At 40.4% G+C, this 26,889-nt stretch overlaps 1 protein-coding gene across 2 annotated transcripts in view; it reads right to left on the reverse strand.

Moving 5' to 3' along the window:
* VAV3 (vav guanine nucleotide exchange factor 3) overlaps positions 1-20,494 on the reverse strand; it is a 161,637-nt gene extending 141,143 nt beyond the window's left edge. For both annotated transcript variants that reach the window (XM_065675231.1, XM_065675230.1), the window contains exon 1: positions 20,202-20,494. In XM_065675231.1, the coding sequence (XP_065531303.1) occupies positions 20,202-20,405 (204 nt within the window). In that variant the 5' untranslated portion in view covers positions 20,406-20,494. The remainder of the gene's footprint in view (positions 1-20,201) is intronic.
* Between the last annotated feature and the right edge of the window lie 6,395 nt (positions 20,495-26,889).

A 26,889-nucleotide genomic window follows, 5' to 3' on the forward strand; every position in this document is an offset into this window, starting at 1 on the left:
AAGTTCTCTTTTTTTCTCCCCACTTTGCAGGAGGGCTTGCTCTCCCACTGCCTCATATTAAAGAAAATGAGGAATGACAGGCTCAACACCAGCCAAAATAAAGACAAAAGACCATAGTCAGTGCGAAATCCTCCAGTGCCCCAGCAAGTCTCATACTTCAGAGGTTTATGAAACAACTACTGAGTAGCTGATAAAACTGGCTGTGATGAGACAGGCCATCCTGAACATTCATAAACTGGTTTTCCAAAATATCTGTCTCTGTGAGGGGAACCACAGGGCTTTTCTTCCCTCTAACCATCTGACCTCAGCCCAAAAAATTTATACAAGTTCAGGAGACCTTGCTACCAGGGTCACCTACCCTTTAGGAAACGTAGTTGATCACACCAGGAGAATAGGAAGCCTAAGGCAATACAACTCCACAAAAGTCTCACATTTCCAGATAACAGAGACTAAGTAAAGCAGTACTAAAAGCAGATGGGTACTATACTACAATTGGTTTTGTCAATAAGATTTAAATACTCAACTCTGCACAGACCATGTTTTCAACCAGCACACACCTCCCCTCCAAGAATATGTTCTCAGACAGATAGGATCATCTCAGGACCTGCAGGATCCACACTTCCTATAGAAACTTAGATATTTCAAGTAAAAAAAATACGTCTATTTCAACCTACATCAAGGAAAAATATTTAATAACATTTATTCCATAATTACAAAAATGTGCTAGAACTCTGATGCTTTATTTTATACACCACAAGTCTTTCAGAGGAAAAATGTATTTGGATGAGTCCTAAGACTGATTTTTATTTAGCCCAATCATTTGTTACCTCAAACAAGAGTAAAAAACAGTTGCAGTGTTAATGGCACAGCTTTTCAAAAATACTTAAAAGCCATGACATAGACTATGCACGACTTGAAGTTTTGTTTATAAACAAATAGAGAAATCAATCAATCTAGCAAAACGCACTAAGTCAGTTTAGTGAAGAAGTATCCCCTCCCTCTTGCTTGCTTTGAATATGCTACCTGCTATTTACATTGGATACTCCTCTGATTCCACAGTGGAAAGGACAGCAAATAATTCTCCCTTTTCCAGGGTTTTTACAATCTCCCCTATGGTGCCTCTTTCCAAAGCTGAAAACCTTTTTTATTGAGCCATTCCTCATCGTTTCATACCTTTGAAAATCTCTTGTGCCCTTCTCTGCACCTTTCTCATTTTATTACATCCTTTTTAAAACAGGAGACCACAACTACATAATACAGAAGCACTGTGGCTTATGCAGTAGACTGCAATGGCATAATTAGCTATAACACATAATAGCATAATGAATGTTTTGGGCACAAAACAAGCCTCTGAAAATGCACTTTGCAAAAACCCTTGGGTGCTACACCCTCCACAGATGTCTACCAGAACAGATAACTGTTCTGAAGAATCTGTTATGGATGATAAGATATGGAAATGGATAAAACAGTAGTTTGATCCACAACTGCAGTTCCTGTGATAAACAAGGCAAACATGCTAGTAGTTCTCAACTTCCAAAAAAATCTATGAGGGAAAAATCAGTCAAAATACAACTCTAAAAAAGTAGAGGCTAAAGTCTTTGTACTCACAGCTGTTTTCCACAGAGTCACTCTAAAACCCATCCAGTGTTAGGCAAACCACCCCATTTCTTCAGTGACCTTCCTATCTAAGGATTTTGAAGTGAAATATTGATATAATACACGAATCAATAAGTTTTAGAACAAATTCTACCATTAGCAACATTGATTTAGGCCTTAAAATCAGGTGACTTCTTATGAAGCTGCAGTAGGTTTCCTTACTTAAGAAGGCTGACTAACAATAAAAGGTAAACCTGACATAAACTGTTTCAGCTGTACATCATCATAGGTCCTTGCTGTCTGAAAGGCTGCATTCACTCCCCAGCTGCTGAAATGAAACACATCATTGAAGACAACCCAAATTTATTTGGGAGATACATCAAAATCACATAAACACTTACTTGCACTAGTATGGATTAACAGCTGTGATCATCTCGGCAGAGGCAAATGAATGAATGCTCATGGAAATTCAAGTGTCCCCTCTATATGCAGACCATCTGATGTCACAAACATGATTTGATGAATCTTATTGTTGCTTTGCCTTATAGTAACATTTGAAGTATGCCAGTGAATGGTCTGAAACTGTATTTCAAAGAATTACAATTTGGCACCTCCCAAAGTGAAACATAACAGTGAGTGTGGCATCATAAGAAAGAAGGGTATTTATGCAAAGAAGAAAAACATTTGAAATCCTAGAGTACAACACAGTATTTTATTACGCAGCCTAAAACAATCAAATGGTGAATAAACCAAATATTATGAAAGCTCTGCAGCAGAGTATAATTTAGATTTATCTGGACTTTCAGTCTGCTGAGCAATTTGCGACAGTACAATCAGGGTTTTAAATGGAGTACATGGGCGCCAGTGTGAAGTCTGCATTACTGAACCATACTATGTGCTGAGTCTTAAAATACTAATATTGCATTTTTCTCCAATTCAATTAAGAAAATTATTCTTAAGTTACCGTAACATAGATGGCTGTTTCAAACAGCTCATTATAATGACATGAAAGCAGGTTCAGTAAAGAACCCAACATAATTGTTAAAAGATCTTGTCCTGTCTTTAGCAAGTAAAGTCCATGGGAGATCATATGAGTCCACATGCGAAAGCTGCCTTTTCAAGAAGAGAGTAGCATGGAGCCTGAAATGGGATGTAAGCTCAATGCCTTCACACAGACTCCAGTGCACTGTCTCAGATCCCATAACAATTAAGTCCTTCAGCAGTGCAGAAGGCAACCAACACACTGCAAAAATATTGACAGTTCAGTCAATAGAGATTATAAAATCAGTCATCCCTGAAAGAGGGCTGCATAAACTGTTACCATTAGTTTCATGCTCATATTTTCATCTCTCAAATTTACAAATGATATACACATCAGTGCCAGAAATGTTCTACCACAGAGGGTACCTGAGAACCACTAACATAGGAATTCCTCACACAGTGCTCTGCTGGTCTTCTGAACTTAGTGAAGAGGGCTGGATCCTGTCTATTCTAATCATAAAACTAATTTTACTACAAATCATAAGGTACTTATACACATAGGACAAATTAATTACATATTTACTGTTTTAGCAACATTGCATGCTAGCAGGACATAATTTACCTCAGTTTTATAAATACATCCTTATCATCTTAAATGTTATAGAATTAGCAAAACTAGGTTAAAAAAGGCACACTAACAACACAACAAGATACTGGCTATTTGCACTAGTCTACATTTAAAAAAGAAAATAACAGCTGTCATTCTTGTCATGGCTAAAAAATATTCTGCATGAGCAGTAACCTGTTACTGGTTTTGGCACTGATGCATACGTAAAGGAAAACATAGCAACATAATGTAGGGACATGAAAGCATCTGGCTACAAGCCGTAGGCAAGTATTTTTTAAGCCTATTATACAAAAGAACACATAAAAAAGCAATACAAACAGCTGCTAAAACAGATTTTCAGACTTCTGAACACACATCAGTTTACTGAATTGCCTAAAAGAACATCACTGCCGCACAAATGATTCCTTGGGTGGTTTTTTAATTAACATATTGAATGCAAACATTGGAGCTAAGCTGCAAGAATGTCTAGGAAGCCTAGATTTTGTCTAGAAAGCCTAGTTTTATGTCTGAATTTGTTTGGTATTATTTAGTTCTACAGACTATTCAACTAAATACAATGATATATAAATAAAATACAGTATGATCCTGGATGAGTTCCTATCTTCTAAAATACACAAAAGCTTGGTGAGACAACAAAGCAGGTGGAGATTAGAAAGAATAAAAAAATCAATATATATGCAGTTAGTAACTGGGAATTTGTAACAACAGATCTTCCTCTGCCTCTCTGTGAAGATGGTTCTCAGCGCAGGAGGAGCAGCAAGAGTGATTTTCAGACAAGTAGGTATGATAATACTGCAAGACTGATTCTTGCCTCTAAGTCAGATAAGCAGAATAGCAGCATGGAGTCCCTGTAGCAAAAGACAAACTTGTTTCATTTGCTGAAAGAAGATCATATAGTGTGAACAACTAGACAGGAAAAATTTTTCAGCAGCAGCAGTTTTTTTAATAGACAAACGTGAGGTTATGTTAAACAAGGGCAGGAGATTAAACAGGCAAAACAGAGCAGACCCTTGCAAGCGGTTTTGTGGCTATATTATGCAGGAAGTATTTGTATTAAGATCCTGCTTACTTTTCTCAGAAACAAGCATTTTTCCATTTGTGGCAATATGATGCCTTTTCAACATGTGAAAAATACCAGCAGTCAGCATACAGTGAGGATCTGAAATATACATCGGGGATCTGAAATATACAGCCAAGCGACTTAACTTTTGCACAGCTCATTTATTTCAAAACGAAACCACAAGAGCAGCTACATGGGTATTTTCTATACCAGGGATGGAAACTCACAAGTTTATGACTCACTGTTCCCCAGCTGATAAAGGCTGTGCCACATACAACTGACCAAACCGACTGATCCTCTGAACGTGACTCATGGTTCTACCAAAACCTGTGTTGCAATCTGCTACCAGCCATAGGCCACCCCACTGGGAGGCAAGCCTGTATGTGCTATTGGGACACACACACACCCCCCCCACCCCCCCCCCCGGTTTCTCTGTCCAAGCCTTCCCACCCGCTTCAAAAGACTCTTCAAGGCAGAATGGGGCAGCAGTCTAACTCATGGAGACTAAAGTAATCCACACGTGCTGAAAGCCTGTTAAATGTATACACTGCCAACAATAAGCAATGCAAACGAAAGTTTGCAGAAGGCTGTTCTCCGTAATTCACAGAGAAAATTACTCTGTAAACATGGCAGGGTAACTAACAAACTGTCCACTATCTATGTTATCTTCTACTATGTCCACCCTAGGCACTTAGAACAGCAAAACCGGAGTTAAGAGTCAACTTCTCTACGTGGAATTTATTAAGTAAACACCAAGCAAAATCATCAATTGGATATCAGGGTAGAATCTATCAGCCTACATAAGCAATAAATGACAAATGTAACAACATTATTTTGCTTCGGTTTTTTACATCACTAGATCTAAGCAGCAGGAAATAGTTTCATCCTCAACAGAATTTAAACTTTCAAAACCTTGGAGATAAGTTCAAAGCACATTTTTGGGGAGACGTCAATTAGCACGATTGCTACCGAAAGAAGACTGAAAATAACAGACTTGAGGTCAGACCTGTAATGTCATCAGAGAGCTAGAACAGAAAATCAGTCTTAGATCCTCCAGTTCAAATTAAATTCCCTTCTTAACACCAGTAGGCCTTCCCACTGGAGTGCTTTTCTGATTATTTTTTTTCTGGACAGCTGCAGAGAACTACTAAAAAGCAAGTTGTCCTGTCTCCACTTCTGTCAAAGCAAGCCGAGTTACTGCCCAGCCTATCTGCTAAACGTGATAATTTCTTGAATGCAATAAAGGACATAGAAGAACATGCATAAGAAATCCAAGGACTTCCTAACAACTGCATGGAAATCACTTCTCCATTTAGTTGACCATTACTGTTTTGAAAACTTGAAGTTTGATGATTAAAAAAAAAATCATACCCATTTCAAAGCCAGCTGGGGGGCAAGGGGGAGGAAAAGGAAACATCTGCCATTCATTTATCTGTTCCTTTTCATCCTTGGAAGAATTCTACCTCCAAAGATGGTTCTAGTCACCCTAACTCAGCCACCAGTGCTTTATCATTACTACTAAGGGAGTAGACACAACTGAAATAGTTTTTCCAATGTTGACAGAAAAATCCATGAAGCGTTTTGTCATTGTGAGCCTTTCCAGTGAATCTGTAGCTTCTCAAGATCCCAAAGTAGAGTGCTGCAAAAACTGAAGACAAAACTGCACATATATTCAAGGGCTGAAAAGTACTGGAATAAATTCTTAGCTATGAGGATGATGAGGCACTGTAACAGTTTGCCCAGAGAAGTTGCGGATGCCTCATCCTTGGAAGTGTTCAAGGCCAGGTCGGATGCGGCTTTGAGCAACCTAGTCCAGTGAAAGGTGTCCCTGCCCATGGCAGGGGGGTTGGAACTAGATTATCTTTAAGGTCCCATCTAACCCAAACCATTCTGTGATTCTATGCTCTTTAGTTCACTTTGCCCCTGGGACATGAACAAACTTCCAATCTATAATATTTAAAGAAAAAAAAGAAACAAACAAAAACTCTCAGGCATAGACTAGGGTACAACACCACTTTCTAAAATGCATAAGTACTACCACAATGTCGTAGCCCACACCTACCATCTTTGTTTACAGGAAAAGGGAATCCTACTGAAAATGAGTGAACTCCACAGAAGCAAGCATCTCAAAGTCAGTGAAACAGACCAAAGGTGTAGATGATACAGGAGGAGCAGCATCCCAATGACAGAAGGAAAACAGTACAGTCACTCCTGCCCTGCACAGAGACTTACAAGACTAAGCACATAGATAATTGTGCACATTCTCATGAATATAGAAATGTGATAAGTGTGAGGTGTCCCTGCCTATGGCAGGGGGGTCGGAAATAGATGATCTTCAGGTCCTTTCCAACCCTAACTATTCTATGATTCTATAACAGTTGGAAAAGAATATGACTAAATTAAAGAGTACAACAAATTTTTAAAGGAATTTCCCTAGTCAAAAATCACTCTCACAACTGCAACAAGTGAATAAAGTTGATGGAAGCATAACAGGGTGGGACAGACTTTACCGTGGAAAACTTTCATGATGGAAAGTACTGATGCAACTGGAAAACTAAGCAAAAACCATCTCTTTCCCAGCAGCATATGTCAGTTCTGAATGGGCATGTGAGGAAAACAATTCTAAAGTTAGGAAGGATCTAATATTAAAATAAAATAATAAAAACAAAATCACTGACCTGGATTAAGCTCTCATCGGTATCTCTTCATGAAACAAATAGAGCTGTTCTAGTACTTCAAATGATATGAAACAATAAAATCAATCGGCATAGTAGTATGAATATCACAGTAATTATTTTTCAAACACATGTTCTCCGTTAAACCAAGAACTGCATGACAAAATTTTAATTTAGTCCCATGAGAACTTTCATAAAAACAACTCTCAAATGGTATTATTGAACTGCTTCACTCTGACAAGGGAAGAAACTACGTGAAAAAAATCAAGACGAGATGCTTATTACAGGACAGTTACTGTCCATTTATGCCTTGACCCTACTAAGCTTTCTCAATTACAGCACATCCAGAGACCTGAGTGCAATAACCAGGTGGGCATTGCCTCCTTCTCTGCCTGCAACACCTATGAGTTATATACCAAGTTTATAAAGACTGTCTGTTCACAGAAAGCAAGAATGCAAAACTGCAGAAACCTGAAGAAATAGATTGTAATCTAAATAAAATAAAAAGAGAATTTATAAGTAATCTCTGATAGTTATTCTTAAATTTCCATCTAACCTGATTTATAGCTGCCATTAGCTATCAAGGTAATCCCTCAGGGACACCAAGTTGCAAATGCTTTTATCTCACAATGCAGATACTCAGTTGTAGTGATCGTTTCACCTTGAGTGTAAATAAACATCTCACCTTTAGCCCGCTAAGCAGTAATAAAATAATCATGCCTATCAGCCCTGAAGACTGAGTGGAGCTCACAGGGAAAGGAGAGAAAGAAATCATGGAGATTGGTGTTCAACACTAGGAAGCTACATGATGAGTATGCTGCCTGGCAGGACTGGCTATTTCTGCCTTGTAAGCAACACAGATAATCAATCTGAAAAGAGGTTAAAAATAACTACTGATCTCATCCTCACCTGATCCCTCAGGATACAACCCCAGAATAATATTGTTCAAGCTCAGCCACAGTGGCACAAACCTCCAGGTTGGTGGGAAGGGCAGGAATCAAGTGATGCTGCCTTTGTAAAGGACAACTTTCCAGCATCAGGAACTGATTCACCCAGCAGACTCCCAGCACTAGCTCTCATCCTCACTGGTCCCCACTACAGTGGTCTGCCCGATCACCTGTAGCAAGCAGCAAAACAATTCTGGGGACATGCTCCCATGTGTTGGAAACACCTGACTTCCATGGAAGACTTTGAAAATTTTTTGAAAATTTTTCAATAATGGGTGAAAAAAAGCAATCACCAGTTACAAAAAGTGTCACTGAAAAGCAGCTAAAAACAGCCCAACATGCATTTGCTGCTCAAGCATTGCCTGGTCCCTTGAAACCCCTGTGTTTGCTGGCCCTAAAAGCCTAACTTCCACTAGAGTTTTCCTGTCCAGTGCTCTCACCTACGCTGGAAGTAGCTTCCAGAGGAGATGCGCTCTCATCCATGTAGGAAACACATTTCAGAGGATCTGCAGAGGGATGAGACCAACAGGAACCGTGAAGACAACAGGGCAGGGAAAACAGCTGAAAGGAAGAAAGAGCATCAGGAAAGAAGCAAAAGAGGAAACAGATGCACTGCAGAGGGAAGAAAATACGAGAGGGAGGCAGAAAGCAAATGGAGGTGAAAGTAATAAAGTCTAGATTGAGAAGAGAGAGCACAAGCACAGAACAAACTGCAGGACTGAGATGAATCAAAATCAGAGAGAAGTAGAAACAAGAAAGAAAGAAAGAAGTGGGGAGGAAGGGAGCCCAGGCCTGTCAGAGCAATACCTCTTACTAATCACAGAGCAATCTGGGTTTCAAATAAGTAAAATCATGGCACCTGAGTCAAGGCAGAAAAATGTGAGAAACAGAAAAGTTGTCACTCAAAGAGCTGACAGGAAAATCAGATAACCTACAGAAATCCTGAAATTTCAAGATCTGCTGCTAGTTCAAATCATAGTGAAAGACATTTTAAGTTCATTAAACTTTAACATGACTTTACTGAAACACAGGAGTTTGAGGTCAAACACTAATGATATTCAGCACAAAACAGGAAAAGCTAACTACTACTGCATTTCTTTTCCAAACAGTTTAAAGAACAGCTTCCAAGAATGGCATTCCTGCAAAACCTTTTGAAGACTAATTATCCTGTATAACTGCTCCACCACAAATTTTACAAACATTAGATGGAATCACTGTCCCTTACTGGAATGAAAGGGATGCATCATGTAGGAGTCTTATTTCCAAACATAAATGGTTTAGAAAAATACATAAAATATATTTGTGGCCCTGCATGTTGAGCCACACATTTTGAAATGCATTTTTGAGACTTAGAAAGCCATTCCCCATGCCTGCCCTTACCTAACATTGAAATGGCCATGAATTCTGAGTCACAGAGACCAATTCCTTAATTAATATGACAACAACCATCAGGAGACCTACACAGAGAAGCCCCATCAAAATGTCAGTTCTGCCTCAAAAGAGAACATCTCAGCCTTTCTTCACTAATCAGAGTCGACATGAATTCACAGCCAGTGTAATATTACTGATTGAGGAAGGATCTACTCCTCAGGCCTGTTCCTAGCAAGGTGTGCTAAGAGACAACATTACAAAACACATCCCCCTCCTTCTCTCAGAAGTTTTTAATTAGCAGCTCTTTTCTTACTTTTTCCAACTGCTTATGACAACTAACTTAAATTTCTTGATAGAAACAAAAAAAACCTCAAAAAAAATCGAACACACACCTCCAGGAATACTTGTCATCATAACTGGGGATCCCACACTCAACTCCAAGAGGGTTTTTTTTGTTATTATTTCATAATAGGTATTTTTAGCACTACAGAAATAACCCCATTACATTTATTACTGCTAGAGCTTTGTGCTCTTGAAATAATGTAATGCGCTATGGGGTTTACAAGCTACAAAAACCTAAATTGTCAGAAAATAGAAAGCAGATATTTTAAATTAAGCAGATTCCCCAGGGGTCCATCAATCTGAGCAATTATAGCTGGGAAGGCACACAGTTTGAAATATGCTCCAGTCTGCTACTCAGGAGCTTCTCATGAACAGGAGCCCCCCTGTTCCATGGCTCATCCATTCCTACACCTGCACCCTCTCTCATCACCATGTCTGCATTAGCATGCAAATCACATGGGTCTCAGTCAGCAAAGGCTTTCATCTTGGCTAATCAATTTACCAGGGTCTTCCATAGGAAGGGAAATCTATAGGACTCCCATACAACTATAGAGGCATTCCAATAGGATTACTGGATTAATTTCCGTAACACTTCATAAAATCTGCAACAGCACAGAAACAGTAGCTACAAGCATTTTCTAAGGCACAGTTCATTTAACCAACAATCTCGCTTAAAGGCATCACTGAGAACAACACATGTGGAGTTAAACCTCAGCTTTCACCAAGATTGCCATCTGTTCAGTGTACTATACAGCAAAATCAGTGGCCTCAGCACTATCCATAGAGAAGATGCATCACCATATCCAGTGCTGTCAGCCACAACTGCAAACTGAATGAACACAGACCCTGAATAACCTTCCCATGACTACTTGCAGCGATTCGTATCTAGGCACAGCGGTAGGCAAATTCACACTGCCCTCTTTGTTTTGGATAAAAACCATCAGGGCATAACAAGGATAGGCAGAACTCACAACAAAATTCCTCAGGTGGACCCCATTTAGGACTCCCACAAAATCTCAGGACATTTACACACCTATTGAAAGACCACTTAAGGTTTTAATACATTCTCTGCTTTTTTTAAGTGCTCTGGGAACTCTCTAGAAGTAACAACTGTAAGAGGACACACATCCCAGATGAGCCTTCCGGATAAGGCCCAAAAACTATTACTTCGTACCAAACATCCCAAAACCTAAGCAAGAACCACAAAATAAAGTAAGACAAAAAAAGAAGGCTGGGAAACCAAAACTCAGCAGGATTTTTCAACAATATTTAAAAATAAGCAATGGCAAATTCAGATAAGTATCTGATACAACATGAAATCCTGCATCACTTTGCGCACTCACATGGAGGGTAAACCACTAAGAGAAAGTGAAACTTCAATGTTTCCTCACGCAACTTGGTTCAATTTAGCAAAACTGTTCTGAAACGTGAAACTTGAGCTGCAAAGTAATATGAAGAGGCTTTCAAAACATCTGCCTAAATATAAGTTAGGTTTTTAAAGCTTGGCAGAAATCTCTTTCCAACCAACCAGGCATGAACTGACCATAAGCCCAAAGACAGCAGCTTGCAGGGGCACTCTGGGGAGTTTTGGTCTTTCTATTTTGAGAGTAAATGAAGCTACAGGCAATAGCAATAGTTTGAACATTCTCTCTGGTGTTTCCGACTTTCTACATGTTCTCCAGGTAAAAAAGAAATTGAAAGCTTGATCTAAATCCTGCAGAGATCAGTAGGATTAATGAGTGCTTACCCTAAGCTAGGGTAGGTAGGCCTATATCACACCGTCCCTCCTTCCAGACACATAAAACCTTAAGGGTACACTAATGCAGTGAAGGCGTGGTTTTCCATCTACCTTTAACCATGTCTGCACTGAGATGAGACATATTTATGCATCAAGCCTGAGAAATTCAGAGGGGAAAACAACACAGCCTTCATGGCCTTTCATCAGCTGACATAAGGTAGCATGTTAGTAGGAATTTGAAGTCAACCACTGGAGCATAACTTAAATCTTGACTGCTAACATGCAAGCAAAACACAAGGAATTACACAGGCTATGATAATGCTGTCATTGTTATATGATGAATTTAGAGTGCAGGAGGAAAACATAATGCGTTAATTTTTTTTAGCCTACACAACAGTGAAGTGAGGCTGCTTCAACCATCAAAATTTTCAAGGGTTAAGCTCTAATCCTTCTGGTTTAGTTGATTATAAGGCTTATTTCCATGTAGAAACAATGTGAATATAGGAACAAGCAATGGTACAAAGTAACTTAAATATGGATTATACAGCACATACCCTTGTGTAACTCAGAAATAAATGGGTAAATTTGATTGTATAGAGGATTAAAGGGCATATCTAAGGATTTTGGAAATAATCTTGTCCTCCTAAGCTCTAAGTTAAAAATATGCCTTAAAAATACTTCGGTTTTGGGGTTTTTTTTGGGTTGGGTTGCTGTTTTGTTTTCCAGAAGACATTTGATCATAGCAACAATGTCAAATATATGTTTTGTTTGTTTCTGTAAGGAAATCACACCACATTCTTGATCACTTAAAATAAGTTTCAAGCGATTTTTAGAGGGCTAAAGCTAGTGAAAAATAAGTAATAATACATTAACTGAATCCGTACTAATCAATTACGAAATAAAATTCTTGTTGAAAATAATGGCAATTTACAGACCCAAGATATTTTGGATTGTAATATGAGACAGAAACTTAGTTTTCCCAGTTACATTAGTTCATACCTGTAGGTCTACAAGGGTGTTTTAAATGAGCGGCTTTTACACAAATTGCTACAATACCACTATATTACACAATTTGTGACTAAGGTTTCATGTTCTGAATATACAAAGAATCAAATATCCTATTTCAGTTTCATGTTACCAAGACATTCACTGTTGTCATTTAATACAGGATGAAAGAAAGGGTCATTGACTGACATCTTTCTAAAAGATATATCGCATTTGACAATGCGTTCAACTGGAGCCAGAAGCATTCACTGAGATCTGAGGGGAAATCTTTCTCCTAAATATCCAAGTTCAAAACCTTACTATAAAGATGGCATTTCAGATTATATTTTACATATTGCAGCTCTTAGTAAACAGCTGGTGTTTCACAACGCCAGAAGTCTTAAACTTGGCTTGTCAAAGCAAGATAAGAGGAAAGAAAAAGGTAGCTCCACATGTAACTGAGTAAACTGAAAAGTGCAGGAAAAACATTAATAGCCTATTTGACAAAGGACACATCAACTATTAAACAGTTGTTGAAATACTGAAATAACACTGTTTCAGCTTGTACAAGATATTGCTACAAGAATAATACGGAAGTACTGCAACACTGTTTTGAAGCAACAGAAAGAATAAAATCAAAGGGGTTTGATGGGGTTTTTCATTTGCTTTTTTAAGAACTACAGATCCAATTTTTGTACAGGAGGAACAAGTTAAAAACCTGACACGTCTATATCAAGCAAAACTTACAATAAACAAAACTGTCAGGGTCCTAACAAAACAATACATCTTCCTTCGTGCTCAGAGATACCCATGCAACACAGGGCACAAGCCGTAACTTCCGTGCCTGCAATAGGCAGCGACACATTTGGGTCTGGAGGTGAGCTCCCCTCTCCCCCCAGCTGGTGTATAGAAGGGAGCACACCTGATACCTTTGCAGGCCCTCATCCTTTTCCCATATGGGTCAGCTGCTTGTCAGGGAGCCAATATCACATCAGCAGAAAACAGTCTTTCTCCCATCTCTGTTTTACCAGTATCAAACTGTGCTCCAAAAGTCCTCCCTGCCCCTCCTAACTGCTGCTCCCTGTTAGCCCTCCTCCCCAGCACCCACACCAGTGAAGCCCAGGCTCAGCTATACCAGGTCTCCACCGGCATGGCCACAACGAGTGCATGCTCTCTGTGGGCTCCTCTTCAATGCCCTTTGCCCACCAGCAGCTGCCTTGCTTCTCACCTTGCATCCCTTTCCTTCCTCACCCTCTGTATTTCCTTCTTTACACCTATGATTTAGTCTTCACACCTACACTTTATCAATTCTTTTGACCTTCAAAGGAGAGGAGGAAAAGGATGTAGGCAAGAAATCCAAGATCTTCTATCTCACAAATTGTGGCAACATATTGTACTAACCCATCTTGACGTGCTGTAGCCTGGTAAATAACCTCCTGGACCTCACAGTCCTAAGACAGTGTGTTAGAACAGAGATGAGCATGCCACCACTAAACGGTAACACCATTACCATTAAGGAATAACAGCATATCCAACACTGGGTTTCTGTACTTATCTTGGGATAAATCTTACATGATTTTTCCTGTCCTCTCTCAAAATCCTTAAGTGGCTTGCTTGCTGACACCCCCTTCAGTCCAGCTTCCCAACTTTTCCTGAACATTTTCTCTAGTTCATATTTGTTTCTTTCAATTGTTTTCATCCCACTTTTTATATATTATTCTTCTTTATTTTTCTCTCTCTGCTTGAGCCCTTCTGATTTATTAGCTTCTTTTCATAAGCAGTCCTTAAACTTGTCACTATCACAGGTCTCCCACCTTTGTCAGACTAGGCTCAGAAAATAACAGCTTCTCCCACATGACACAGCAGCATGCCATATATTCATTCACTTAAATTATCCACTGCTACCACACACTATAGCCTCTGTAAGAGGCCAGTACTAATATTTTTCCTGTAAATGCATTAGGCGGCTTCCAGCACACTAAAATCTTGTGCAGGAGGGGACATTTGAGATAATTCTCTGTAAGATGCATATGCTGTATTTAATACCTATATGATAAATATAGCATGTAAAATAAGATTTACAATACAACTGCACTTTTCCACCCTCTAAGCCAACCAAAAGGAACCAGTGTGAATCAATAACAAAAAATACATTAAAAAAAAAAATCACTACATCAATTTTCAAGTACTATTTTCTCCATCTTCTTAAGGTAAGAAAAATTACCTAGAAAAACTGGGTCACTGCTTTTTTGTCAGCTGCTTTTCTTAGCACAAAACATAGAGGTCATATAAAGGCTTTGCTTTGAACAAATATTTATTCAAAATATTTTATCAAGTCCAACATGTATAAGATACACATACGTATACATAACATACCTGGATATATATACCTTTTACTTATAGTGCATCTTATAGCCAATACAGTTTTAATTTAGATGAATCATGGATATCAAGTTAAATGTGGTAAAGACTTAGAGCGTACCAAAGGACCAAGAAGTAAGCAAAGAGATTGAAAAAGTATCTGAAAAGTTAAAAAAAAAAAAACACCTTTTAAAGAATTACATTGATTACACACAGTCAGTTTTAAATAATTTTAAAAAAATGGGGTATTTTGAACACCTCTTCCCATACACGCATAAAAATTGAGCCAGTTCCCAAAGTCTTGGTTCAAACCCAAAAAGTTTTGCAGTTTCAGATAAACTATTAATTTAAATGCATCTTTGCAATACTTCCTTAACTCAATAACCTAGCACCTAACATAACAAGCAAACACAGAATAAGAGCTATTTTGCACACCAGTTCCCTCAAATACCTCTCTGCCCCAGGAAAACAGATTATTACTGATATCCCATGGCTCCTGGGAAGTGCCACCACTCCAAATCCCTTTTATTTTCATTCGGCTTACCTGGTCCCAGGCCTAAAGCACATTCTCATGCATAGAGGTCAGCACATCCACTCACATCTCACTTTTTCTCTTTTAGATAACATGCAGAGTCAAAAGTCAATTCATGTTTCCACATTTGGAGAGCTACATGGCACAGAAAGTTGGATACCCTGGCATTTGGCACGCTCTCCTAGGCTAAAATTTGGAAGGGGGGGGGGGGGGGGGGGGGGAAGCCAAAACCAAGCAGCATGGCTGCAGGGAGGCAGGCATGGGGGAATGTATCCACTTGAGGGAAACTTGCAGAGGTGGGATGCACACTCACTGATTTAGGGTCAGGAGATTATGGTTATCATTTGTGAGGGTGTGGAAGCTCTAAGCCAAAGGCAGGATCAAAGCAAAATCAGAGGTATGTCACTCTGTACACACACATCCCGAGGCTACCTGATACCACTGTAAACAAGAAAAATAAAGTCCTGCTCAAAAGCTCAGTTGCCACACCAAGATATAACATGGACGACAAAGATAATGAACTTCCTTTGCACTACTTGGTCACCACCAAAAAAAGTAACTCCCTAAAATTAGAACACATTTGGACTCTTAATACAAAGTGAGGGATATTTATTTTTATTAGAATAATAGGAAATGGTTATTTTTAATATTTAATCTATGTCAACATCCCTTTCAGTAAACTCCCATGCCAGTATTGCATTAAATGTACTTTTCCTGTTTAGCAATCTCTCATAAATTAACTAAATGCCTTGCAAAAAACATTTCAAAACTAGTTTGCAAAGTATTAAAGATGAAAGATAAGCATTAAACAGATGACATCATCTGCAAATCTATCATAATACACTGGTTTAAATTTTATATTTCTGGTGATAAATTATTAAAGTTCTTTAAGGATTATGATTAAACATTAGGATTAGTAGTCTCTGTTATGGATCACTTCTATTGGTATTATTTTCACCAGCCTACATCAGCCAAGAGGCATCATCTGAGAAAAATTAATTGCCACAGTGAAGAGCTCCTATGGAAGACTTAGATGCTGAGCTGCAATGCTCCATTATCCATCTCTGTCACCAGGCACTGATGCCACACTTGGGGGTAAACGCGGCAACACACTAGCATGCCAGTCACATCTCTATAATTCACTTAGCACATTCCCTCTTCCAGCAACATTCCCAGTTGCTGCAAAGTTTAACATTTTTTCACATGGTGGCTGCCGTAAGACAGCTTTCACAACACCAGCTCTCAAGTCTGTCTCAATCAGGCAGACTCCTCTACAGCTAAAGAGCCAAAAGGCATGAGTTTAGCCTTCATCCAAATTTTCTTTTCTGATGGCAGATGTGCTGCTCCAAAATAGCAAGTGATGTTGCTAGCTCACAGGATTTCAAACAGCAAAATGATTTGTGGCCTTGACACAAGACTTCTTAATAAAGCCAAGAGTCTGCTGGTCTGTTCAGCCACTGAAAAAAAAAAAGAAAAAAGCCTACACATAAACGTCCCTGAAGCCAAAAGTTTCCAATCTCATACAAAGCCCATGTGTCATTTTTCACATGGGACTTTGCACTGAGACACACAAACTTCTCAGGCAGGAGCTAGGCAACATTCAGCTGGCAACCCGGAGATGGAACACTCGTTGTCAAAGCAAGAACACTGCTTGTCCTTTATATATGTGAGGTTTATACTTTCACATCTGAGGCTTACTTTCTGGAAAGTGTAACTGACTGAATCAGCTTCTGTTCTTCAAAGGACAGCTTCCACTAACCAAATATAAATATTTTCATAAAAGTAAGAAACACAGACAAAACCAGCTAGCATTCAAATAAATCTCTAAAACCAAGATTTTGCAATCTAAAACCACTGAGGCATTTCTCTCACACAGCCATTGTTAACTCCAAAGACGTAGGGAGGCCGAATCCACAGGTTTCAAATGTATGAAACAGCCTACCCACGACAACAGCTGTGACACAAGGTGCACGGCTGGTGGTGGGTCAAAGGCATTCAGTTCCCGTGCTAGCCAGCCCATAAAAGAGAACATATCCGCTGCCATTTGGTAAAGCACGTGTTTGTGTTGCAATGTTGAGCATCACCAGTCTCAATTTCTATTCCTGCCCCACGAGACAGCAGAAGTTGGGTGCTTAAAAGCAAAGCAACAGTGCTCCTAATTTGACTGAACAAGGCTCCACCAAAAAGCAGCCTCTGAAGCGGTAACACCAGTTATAGTCCCTCTACACTTCTGAGGCACCTTATAAGGGGCTACACCAACATCTACTGAGCAAAGCTGATGAACATCACTGACATCTGATCTGCCACATTGATTCAGAAAAAAGTATGTAACGAAATGGAAAAGACTTGAATCTTTTCTGTCAGAGGTCTGACATCTACTTCCAGGTCTGCCTGACGCATCATCTCTCATCTCCTATTCTTTGGTACTGCTGCATTTATAACTAACCCCCAAGACATTAAAACTTGGTTCTCAGACACGTGCCTGACGAATGCCAACAGCAGTAAGAGACAAGGCTAAAGTCATACAAGACCCATTCATGAAGCCCTCATCCACCCTTCTCATTCTCTGTGTTTACTGCTCAAAAACTGTGTGTGATAAGAATCCTCCAAGCCATTCTAAGGTTTTGCAGCAGAAAACACCATCAGGGAGACCAAGAAGCTTTTCAGTAAACCATACAGAGCCTCATTAAGATAGCCAAATCTTGATCTCACAGAAAGCTCATGTAACATTCTTTGTAATGCTGCATAGAGCTATCTATTATCAGTTTTGATCTACCAAAAGTTCCCCCTAATTCAAGGGTGAAATTGCTGTAAGGCAGAAACGTACTATTGGAAAGAGCAGTCTGCAGCACCATGGGGTGCAGCTTCCTCCGTCAAAATGCAGACACACAGACAAGGAGGCAACTATCACAACTACAAAACAATTCCAGTAGCTACATTGTACATATATAAAGCTCAAGTTCGAAATATTCATTATAAATAATCCAAAACGTGCAGTTATAATCCATAGCTCAAAGGTACTTGAAGAAATAAATTTTCACCTCAATTCCCAATCCTGTTCTAAGAAAGAAGACAGCAGTGCATTTTGATACGTATTTTTAGGAAACAGGAGGAGACCACTATGGTTTCAATTCGTCAAAAATAAAAGTAAGTAATATTGGTCCACGCAAGCAACATCACTCATCTCTAACTGAAGTCGATTCAGTGAGTTAGCTACCCAGAAAGTAGTGTAATATCATGAGAGAATTTGTTTCCATACTTTTTATCCCTTCTAAGCAAGGTAAGAAACCACTTCCAACAGTTCATATGCAAAATATTTATCGTTCCGCAAGCCAAGCTGAAAAAAGGTCAGATTGGAAGCAACCAATCTAACTGGAATGAAAATACCAACCAGGGCTGTGGTACAGACCAGCAAGTCCTGAAACTCTCAGGAGTTTGTACAGTGCAACAAGAGAACTTGTCTGGATTTCTTCCATTTGGAGGAGTCAACCCTCTGTGTCTCTCCATTGCTCAGATAAAGCGTTGCCTCTGCGTATACAGTTCAAGCAGGCACTTGAGCTCTCAAGTACATGGGGACGGCCTTTATACCATTCACACCCAGCTCGTCGAGGGTCTGGGAGCCTGTATTCTGACCAGCTAAAATACACCCAATAGGTTTTTCCCTTTTTTGCATTGTGGGCTTATGGAAAACGTCCTCTTGGTACTAAAGCATAACTGCTAAAAAAAAAGGAATTAAAACCACAGAAAACCAGCTTTGTGAGTATATGTGTACAAAGAATGTTCCTCCCAAAAGTGTAATTCACTACCAATGCTTTTTGCCTATGTCCTAAACAGGAAGGGCAGTTTTTATTACTCCAGATCTAAAACTGAATCATAACACTGATGTGTTACAATGTGTCCATTTCTCAATGATTTCAAACACACAAAAGACTCAGAAGTTAAGCTTCCTTTCAGACAACATCTGCTTGGGTGCTACTGTCTCTGCGGAGGCATAGGTGCATGTGAAGCAGTGACAGGAAGTCGTGTATCTAGAGAACCTCTTCTCATTGAGTGATTAATATAATCTTATCTCAATATCTGTAACCGGCTTTATAAGGCACAGTAGCAAAACATCAATCCCCACTAAAAGAAAATGCACGTAAATGGGGATGAGTCTGGAAAACATTGCATTATGATTTAACCAAAATACTAATTTACAAAGATACATATCAAAGCGTCTTAAGAAAAAAGAAATGTCACTTTAACACAGACAACCAGCTGTCAAGAACACGATTTCTCATCACTGATCGCTCGTTAACGGCCAACTTCACAGGTACCAAAAAGATGCAGAGGCCTCTGGTGAGCGCTGCCTCCGCTTCTCTCACCCAGGTCCCCGCAGCGCGGTCAGGGCAGGCGCCTCTCCTCCGGCTATGCCACCCACCCTCCGGCGCCAGCATCACCGCCCCGCTCCCTCGCTCCCGTGTCCTCTCTTCCAAAGCTCCCAGATATATCCAGACCAGCCAGAAGCAAGAAATGACTTTCTACTATAAGGTGTTCAGATTGATTATTAACATACGTAGGTAGACACGTTATAGGGCTGAAGCCACGGCTACCGCAGGGAAGCGCAGCCACCCCGATGGGACCTGCCCGCGTGGCTCCCGATGGCTGGGGGACGACGGGAGGGCTCTCCCCAAAAACCGCCCCCGCTGCAGGAAACAATCCCTTACGGGGGATTTGGGGGGAGCCGCCGGCCAGAAGCGTCGGTCGCGCACTCTCCCACCACCCGGGACGCGCCGAGCCGGCGGGCCGGCCGCACCGCACCGCGCAGGGAGGGGGAAGGAAAGGAAAAGGAGCCCCAGGTTAGACCGGCCGCAGCGGCAGGAGCTGCGCCCGGCGCGGAGGACCCCGGCTGCAGGCGCGGGCGCGTCCGACCTCCCCTGCCCCGCGGTTCCCGCTCCGAGCCGGCAGAAGCCGCAAGACAAAGCACCCGGATACCCGTGGTCGCACCTGGGACATCTGCGGGCGCAGGTTGATCTCCTTGAGGTTGATGGAGTGGCTGCGCAGGTTATTGAGGAGCTGGCAGAGCAGGACGCCGTCGCGCAGCGCCTGGGCCAGGTCGAAAACCTGGGCCGTATCCCAGGTGACCCGGTGGTTGGGCGGCAGCACCTTGCAGCTGATCAGCCACTGCCCGCACTGCTTCCACGGCTCCATCCCTGCCAACGAGCCGCGATGCTGCGGCCGCGGCGGCCCCTGCTGCTCCCTGCCGCCGCCGCCGCGGCCGGCCTCGCCCGCCCCGCGGCCGTGTCCGCCCCGCTCCGCCCCGGGGGGCGGGCCAGGCCTATCCCGCCCGCCCCCAGCTTCTGCGGGGGGAACCTGTCCCGCGGCTTCCTGGGCACCCGCAGGCGGCCTCGCTTGAGGGGCGAGCGCAGACTCAGCCCCGATGGGCAGCTCTGAAGGGCACATAGTGAAGGTGCTCTTCTGCTTGCTCTCTAACATGGCAAAAACAGAGCACCTGTGGCAGACAAGATGCAGCTGTAACGGGTGAGTCTGTAGAGGGGCATAATGTTACATTAATTAACATTTTCAGTCTTTTATCCATTCTCTAAGAAAACAGGCAAGTGCTCAGGAGATGTCAAAGCAGTCAGCTGTTGGGTGTTCTCAAAGATGCTCTCAGCTATTACTAGAAATTATAGAGAACACACCATGTCATGGCATTGTTTTCCCCTCCATCCACCCCTGAAGTATTTTGCACTGACTTGAATTTTATTTGCACTTTAAATAGTGTTTAAAAAAAAAAAAAAAAAAAGCAATGGCTTTCAATGTGCATTCAGGTAACTTCAAACAAAAAGAAATATACGAGTGATGTTACTGAAGGCAGCGTACTCAAAATATAGACTATACAAAAGTTCACGCTATCTTCTGTACCTCAGAAGCTCTTATTTCCCTTGGATTTCTGAAGCTCAGTGAAGAAAAACTCAATTTCTCAAAAAAAAAAAAAAAAAAAAAAAAACCTCCACCAAAAAACCCAAAACCGGTTCTCTCCTCTATTCAAACTTTTTTTCTTTTTTTAAACCAGAGAATACTGTTCAAGTACTATTGATGTATAATTTACAAAGGGAAAAACCCCACAGCTCAGGGTGAGAAAGCTTTCTAGCAGCAAAACACTAACATGATTATTGCAGATAGGCCAGAACTACCCCTGGTTTTCACATCTCTGTTAAAAGCCTGACACTTACTGCTTTCTGAGCTCAGAATAATCCCACAAATGCTTTTAGTAATTTCTGAAAGAATTACTGTAGAAGTTCTGGGAATTTATTTCAGAAACTGAGGCCTAGCCAGTGATTTGAAGGTTTTGCTAAGCTTAAAATGCTGCTTCACTCTTTTTTTAAACAGGTGATACATCCACTATTCCAGGCATTTTCCTGAGCAAACAGTGGTATTAACTTTGGATTGTGAGTGCAGAACATGCCACAGGCCAGCTCACCACTTCGCATTGCATTCACCCAGAAAGAAAAACATGGCCCTCAGAAAATAAGTAGGCCTCAGCTCCATCATCTGTAGCACCTGTGCCACCACCCGGCAGACAATGGGATGGAAGAGGTGCGATTTACCACATAACTAAAAGGGTTGGTCAAGGTCGTCTGAGAATAGCACTTGGCTCCACTTGTAAAGATGCACGAAGCTGCGAGCGCCTGGATTGCTTTTCAGACCTCTGCCTGTGTTATCTGTTCTCACAAAATAAAAAGGATTCCGGCTTTGACCCAGCCCAGGCGGAGAACACAAAGCTGCTCCCAGCCTGTCAAACCAGAAGCACACTTTAACTTAATACAAACTCCAATTAGCAGTAAATGGTGTTGCATGACTAAAAAGAGGAATTGATTGGCAGCACAACTGAGCTTAAACTCTTCAGAATAACTCAATTGGTAGAGCCCAACTTCAGGTTGAATTGCCTCAGCAAGACTCCCTTCCCTGCACTCAGCAGGTCCCTCCTGCCCCAGGCAGCTCCCATTTCTCAGGAGAGATGCAAATTCTCTATTCAACCACCTCAGCCCAAACTGTCACCAGTATAGGTACATCTGTCTGCTCAGGGCAAGTCTTGGATTGTTTTATGCGTGAGCAGCTGGAGGAGCGGTAAGACTGCAGTATAAACATACTGTCAAAGTATTGGACTGCCAGGCAGAATTAGAGAGAATTTCATTCCTCATCTAAATCAAAAGGGAATTAACAGCCTGCCCTGTAATCATTTGGATATCATCATCCATCAAAATTAACATCAGAGCAGTTTGATCAGGAGTACAATAAAAGAGTCTTGTAGAAATATACTTTTATCTGTGACAACTTAAACATTAAGTAATAACTAAGAATTCAGTTGCACCCATAAGCCATCCACTCTCAGACTGACAACAACCATGACAGAAATGCAGAAGGCAGAAAAAAATAGATAAAAGAAACAGAAAAGCATCTGCACTACATTATCCACATCCCCACTTCAACTGCCTCCAGACAGGATCAGTGAATGGTACACCACCCTGAAAGCAGCATACACTGTCAGGATGCCTTTGCAGAGATACAGAAAAACAAGCATTGTTCCAATTCACAAAGAGCAATAAAAAAAGAACTTCAGGCTAGTTGCTCAAATGGATCTAATCTTTTTTTATGGTTTAATAGGAGCCATCAAACACTCCTTAATCCAAACTTTATATCTAAAGAATGCATATGCTTTATGTTGGTGGTTAGAATTCTAAGTATCTGAAAAAACTACACTGCGGTTCATAAAACTTTTTATAATTGCTTTTGAAAATTATAGGCTGTTCTACTGCAACATAAAAACTAAATTTCATTCAGAATACATGGGTTTGTTTCTCTGCTGTAGCTCATATGATCAACTAAGTAACATTCCTCCAAAATGAAGGGAATCCACATAAATTCCAGAAAATTAACAGTCTATGAAAAGTTACATGGTTGAGAAAAAAGACAAATGGACTCATAGCTGAAATTCGTGGTTGGGACAACCTTGATAAAGAAAAAGGCTGATTACTGCTGGGGCTGAAGACTGTCTATGCACTCCCTCTCCTCCTCTCTTGCCATACTCTTCACAACCTTCAGCTTCCTACATTGTCCACAGTCATTTATTGGAAGGGAATTAAGGGAACATTTCCCCTAATACTAATTTTGTTTGAGCTACTTTTACAGTGGCTTCATTTTTGCTGTTAACAAATGCAAAACCCAGAAAACCCTATAGGTCAAATATCAAGTACCTGAAGTGAACCAGCTGCTGAAAGACATACTGGAAGTTTGACCTATTTTCATTCTCCTCATAGTCCAAAAATTGCTGACAGATAGTTCTGGCTGTAGGATCCTCTGGATTCAAAAAGGAGCTGCATTAAAAGTCAATTCAGTCTGTCTCTCTCAGTTTTAATAGCACAGACTGACATTCATGAACCTGGCAGATAGATCTCAGTTTAAATTGCTCAAAAGGTTCAATGTATATGACATGCCCTTTTTTTCCTAATGCATAATTGAGCCGTGCACTGAAACAGTTTTATCTTCAGAGTTTTTAATGAAGACACCGGTAACATTTTAGACATACCTTCCCGCTTCCAAAATAGTGCAAAGCACCAACATAAATACAAAAAAAGAAATCTCTATTAAAGGAACAGCAAGCCTGAAGGAGAAGTGTTCACCAAAAGGCACCCAAAAATAGCTTCTGCATGGTTTTTCTCTCCTTCCAGGAGACAACTGTCTCCTTACTGGAGACATCATCATAAATTTCTTTTCTTCACTTCTGCTCTGTGCTGCATCTCTGAAGGTGGCAACTTTCCAATCATTTTCTTGTTGCTTTATTTCAAACAAGAAACTAGATTACTTTTACAAGGACACATTCAGTAGCTTTCTGAAACAATTATTTCCCCACTGTCACACTTGCTGGGTTTGAATTATTTACATTGCTCAGGTTGGGGAAAAATAAGTAAATAGATTTTTACAATTAATAAAACCATAAATGTACACACATTTCCTCTTTTTCATTTACTCTTTCACAGCACTTGCCCATGTAGCCTAGGCAAAGATCCCCTTTGTACTAGGTGCCAAACAAAGTAAACAAAATGGTAGATCTCTTCCCACAGAGCATCGTACCTCACTTCCTTTTCCTACTTCTTCCCTTAATCACCAATGTGTTCATCAGTTCTTAAGAGGTGCTTAAAGTTTTCCTGCCTCCTGACAATTTCGCTTGCAGGCATTTTTGGATGCAACAGGGAGAAAGCAGTGCAAACCCAAGTGAAGAACTGCCCTCGCTTACGGGGACTAAAGGCCCATGCCTTGGTGAAGCCAGTAGTGAGCTCGTGCTTAGCGTATCTCAATTAGACCCACTTAATTATACCAGTAAGAAAATTCAGTTACGCATAATCTGCAAGTGAGTGGGAACATGCAGTCTTGTGTCTCGGCCATTTATATCTTCTTCCCGTTTGGAAAAGCATTGGACTACCATGGCTGCTGGCCATAAGCCTCCCTCGAGCCACTCTCTTTTCAGTTAGATGGGAATAATAGGGAGGTGGCCAGAATCCAGCATTTCTTAAGCAGCCTTTTTATCTTGCAGTAAAAGTAAATAAGGCTAAGATTGCTGACCAGAATTCTTCAGTAATTGCTGTCTGCTTCTGAAAATTAGTATTGACATCAAGGTCTTTCAGATGCATCTGGGGGTATCCTACAGGTATAGGCTCTACTTTAAGACTTACTTTGGGAACTTTGTGGCAGAAAGTGAAAAAGCAGTGCTACTTTTAATTGATTGATTATTAATTTCTTATTAGTGTTATCGTGAAAGCTTTTACACCACAAATCAGATACTTTTTGAATATAAATATATACATTTAAGGTCAGAAAAAAATAAAGGAAATAGTGATGCACTACTTTACATATATTAATAAAAATATAAAAAAGGGTGGTTTCTTAGGAATTCAAGCAGCTTGAAACAGTAAATAAAATCATAGCCTTCCTCATGCCTTACTAGGTCCTGTTCAATTTTCCTTGACACCTCTAAGGAATATACCCATCTCTTACCACTTTCCCCCAGCTCATCTCCATTTGTTATGTTTCATAGGTTGTGCTCAACAGTTTGATGATGACTTTTAATGCAAAACCAGATCAGATGACAGGTTAATAGGAAAGCAAAAACTCCCCTCTTCACTCAAAATGGAAGCAAAAAAGCAAAGGGAGATGTTGACAAAAAAACCTAAACAAACCCTTTTTATGGTCCCAGATGACAAGAAAGTGATATTTTTATGAAAAGTCAAGGTGTTCAGGTGCACATAAGAGAGATATGAAAAGCTAGAAACTGGCACAAGTCAGCTGGGTTTGTGTTTTTGTAGTCCATTCAGGACCCATACAATTTCAAGTTATTCACTTAAAATGTTAGATCAGTATTTACATGCTAATCCAAGTTTGGTAAATAAAAGTTTTACTTGTAAGCATAAAAGGGAAAATATTAACAATTTTTAACAACAAAACATTCAGATTTATTTTTAGAGAATTCAGCAGTCAAAATATCTCTAAACACTTCAGCAGGCAGCACAGCTTCCTCTCTAATGTTACCTGCGCTTGTCACACCTCAAGAATAAAGATCATAAATATTTTAGAACATTCTGCTACCTGCTTCTTTTTTTTCCCCCCTTAACTTTCATAAGTGAGTGTACTTGGGTACTGCTTGTCTAATGAGGCTGGGCAAATGCTAGACTGCTGATCAGCAGAGGCTGAAGAGTTAGGGGACCCATTGTTCCTTCCATTAGGTTTGAATTTACGGCAGCAGGGACAACAATGTTAGATTAGTGCCTGAAAGTACCAGGGACCATGAACCCTGCTTCAGTTCAGAAAAATAAGCCATCGCAAGCTCAGGACACCAATTTTCAGAACTGCCTTCTGAAAGTTGTGCACTTCCATTTCTGCAGGTTCAGTTTGAGACATGGTAAGATCCCATTCCCCTGGGTGCCAAGAACATTTCTTCTATTCTGCGGGGTGGGTGTGTGTTTAAAAAAAAAAATAAAACAAAGCCCACACAAATCTCACCCTTAACCTTTAATGCTTATGATCCCCACTTCAGTTGAAGTCAGTGGTATCTGTGGCTACCAACCAGTAACATGAATTATAAACTGTATTAGAGACCCTGTTAAAATAATGCCTATTAGTGTCTTAAGTCATATCAGAGATCATTGACAAGCAAGACAATGACAGACAGAAATTACGCTCTATCTTAAGACATCAAGTCACATCCACTATGCTGATATCAAAACTTCCCCAATACTGGTTGAGAAGTGTTACTCTTAAGTTAAAATTATCAGTGACATGATGACTTAGGAAAAAAAGAACCTTAGGTTCAGATTTGCCATGTAGATTAATGTCAGAAACAAAATACGCTGCTCTCACTATATTAGAAACTATGGTAAGCATTTGCCTGTGATCTACCTCTCTGGTGAAAGCAGAGTGCCAAACACAAGCAGTACAACCTTAGCTCTCTCTATGTGGCAGTGGAAAGCTGACTTAGTAATACCTGAATAAAGGCAAAGCACCACACAAATAAGTTCCTTAGTGGTTCATTTAAAGGCATGCTACACCTTAAAGGAAAACAAAACTGCTAATATAACAGTTATGAAGAAAACAGAAGTTGCTTCACTGGCAAGGTACATTTACAGTTTAGGTATGTGTT

The sequence above is a fragment of the Lathamus discolor genome, chromosome 3 (assembly GCF_037157495.1).
Source record: "Lathamus discolor isolate bLatDis1 chromosome 3, bLatDis1.hap1, whole genome shotgun sequence".
NCBI classification, from domain to species: domain Eukaryota; kingdom Metazoa; phylum Chordata; class Aves; order Psittaciformes; family Psittacidae; genus Lathamus; species Lathamus discolor.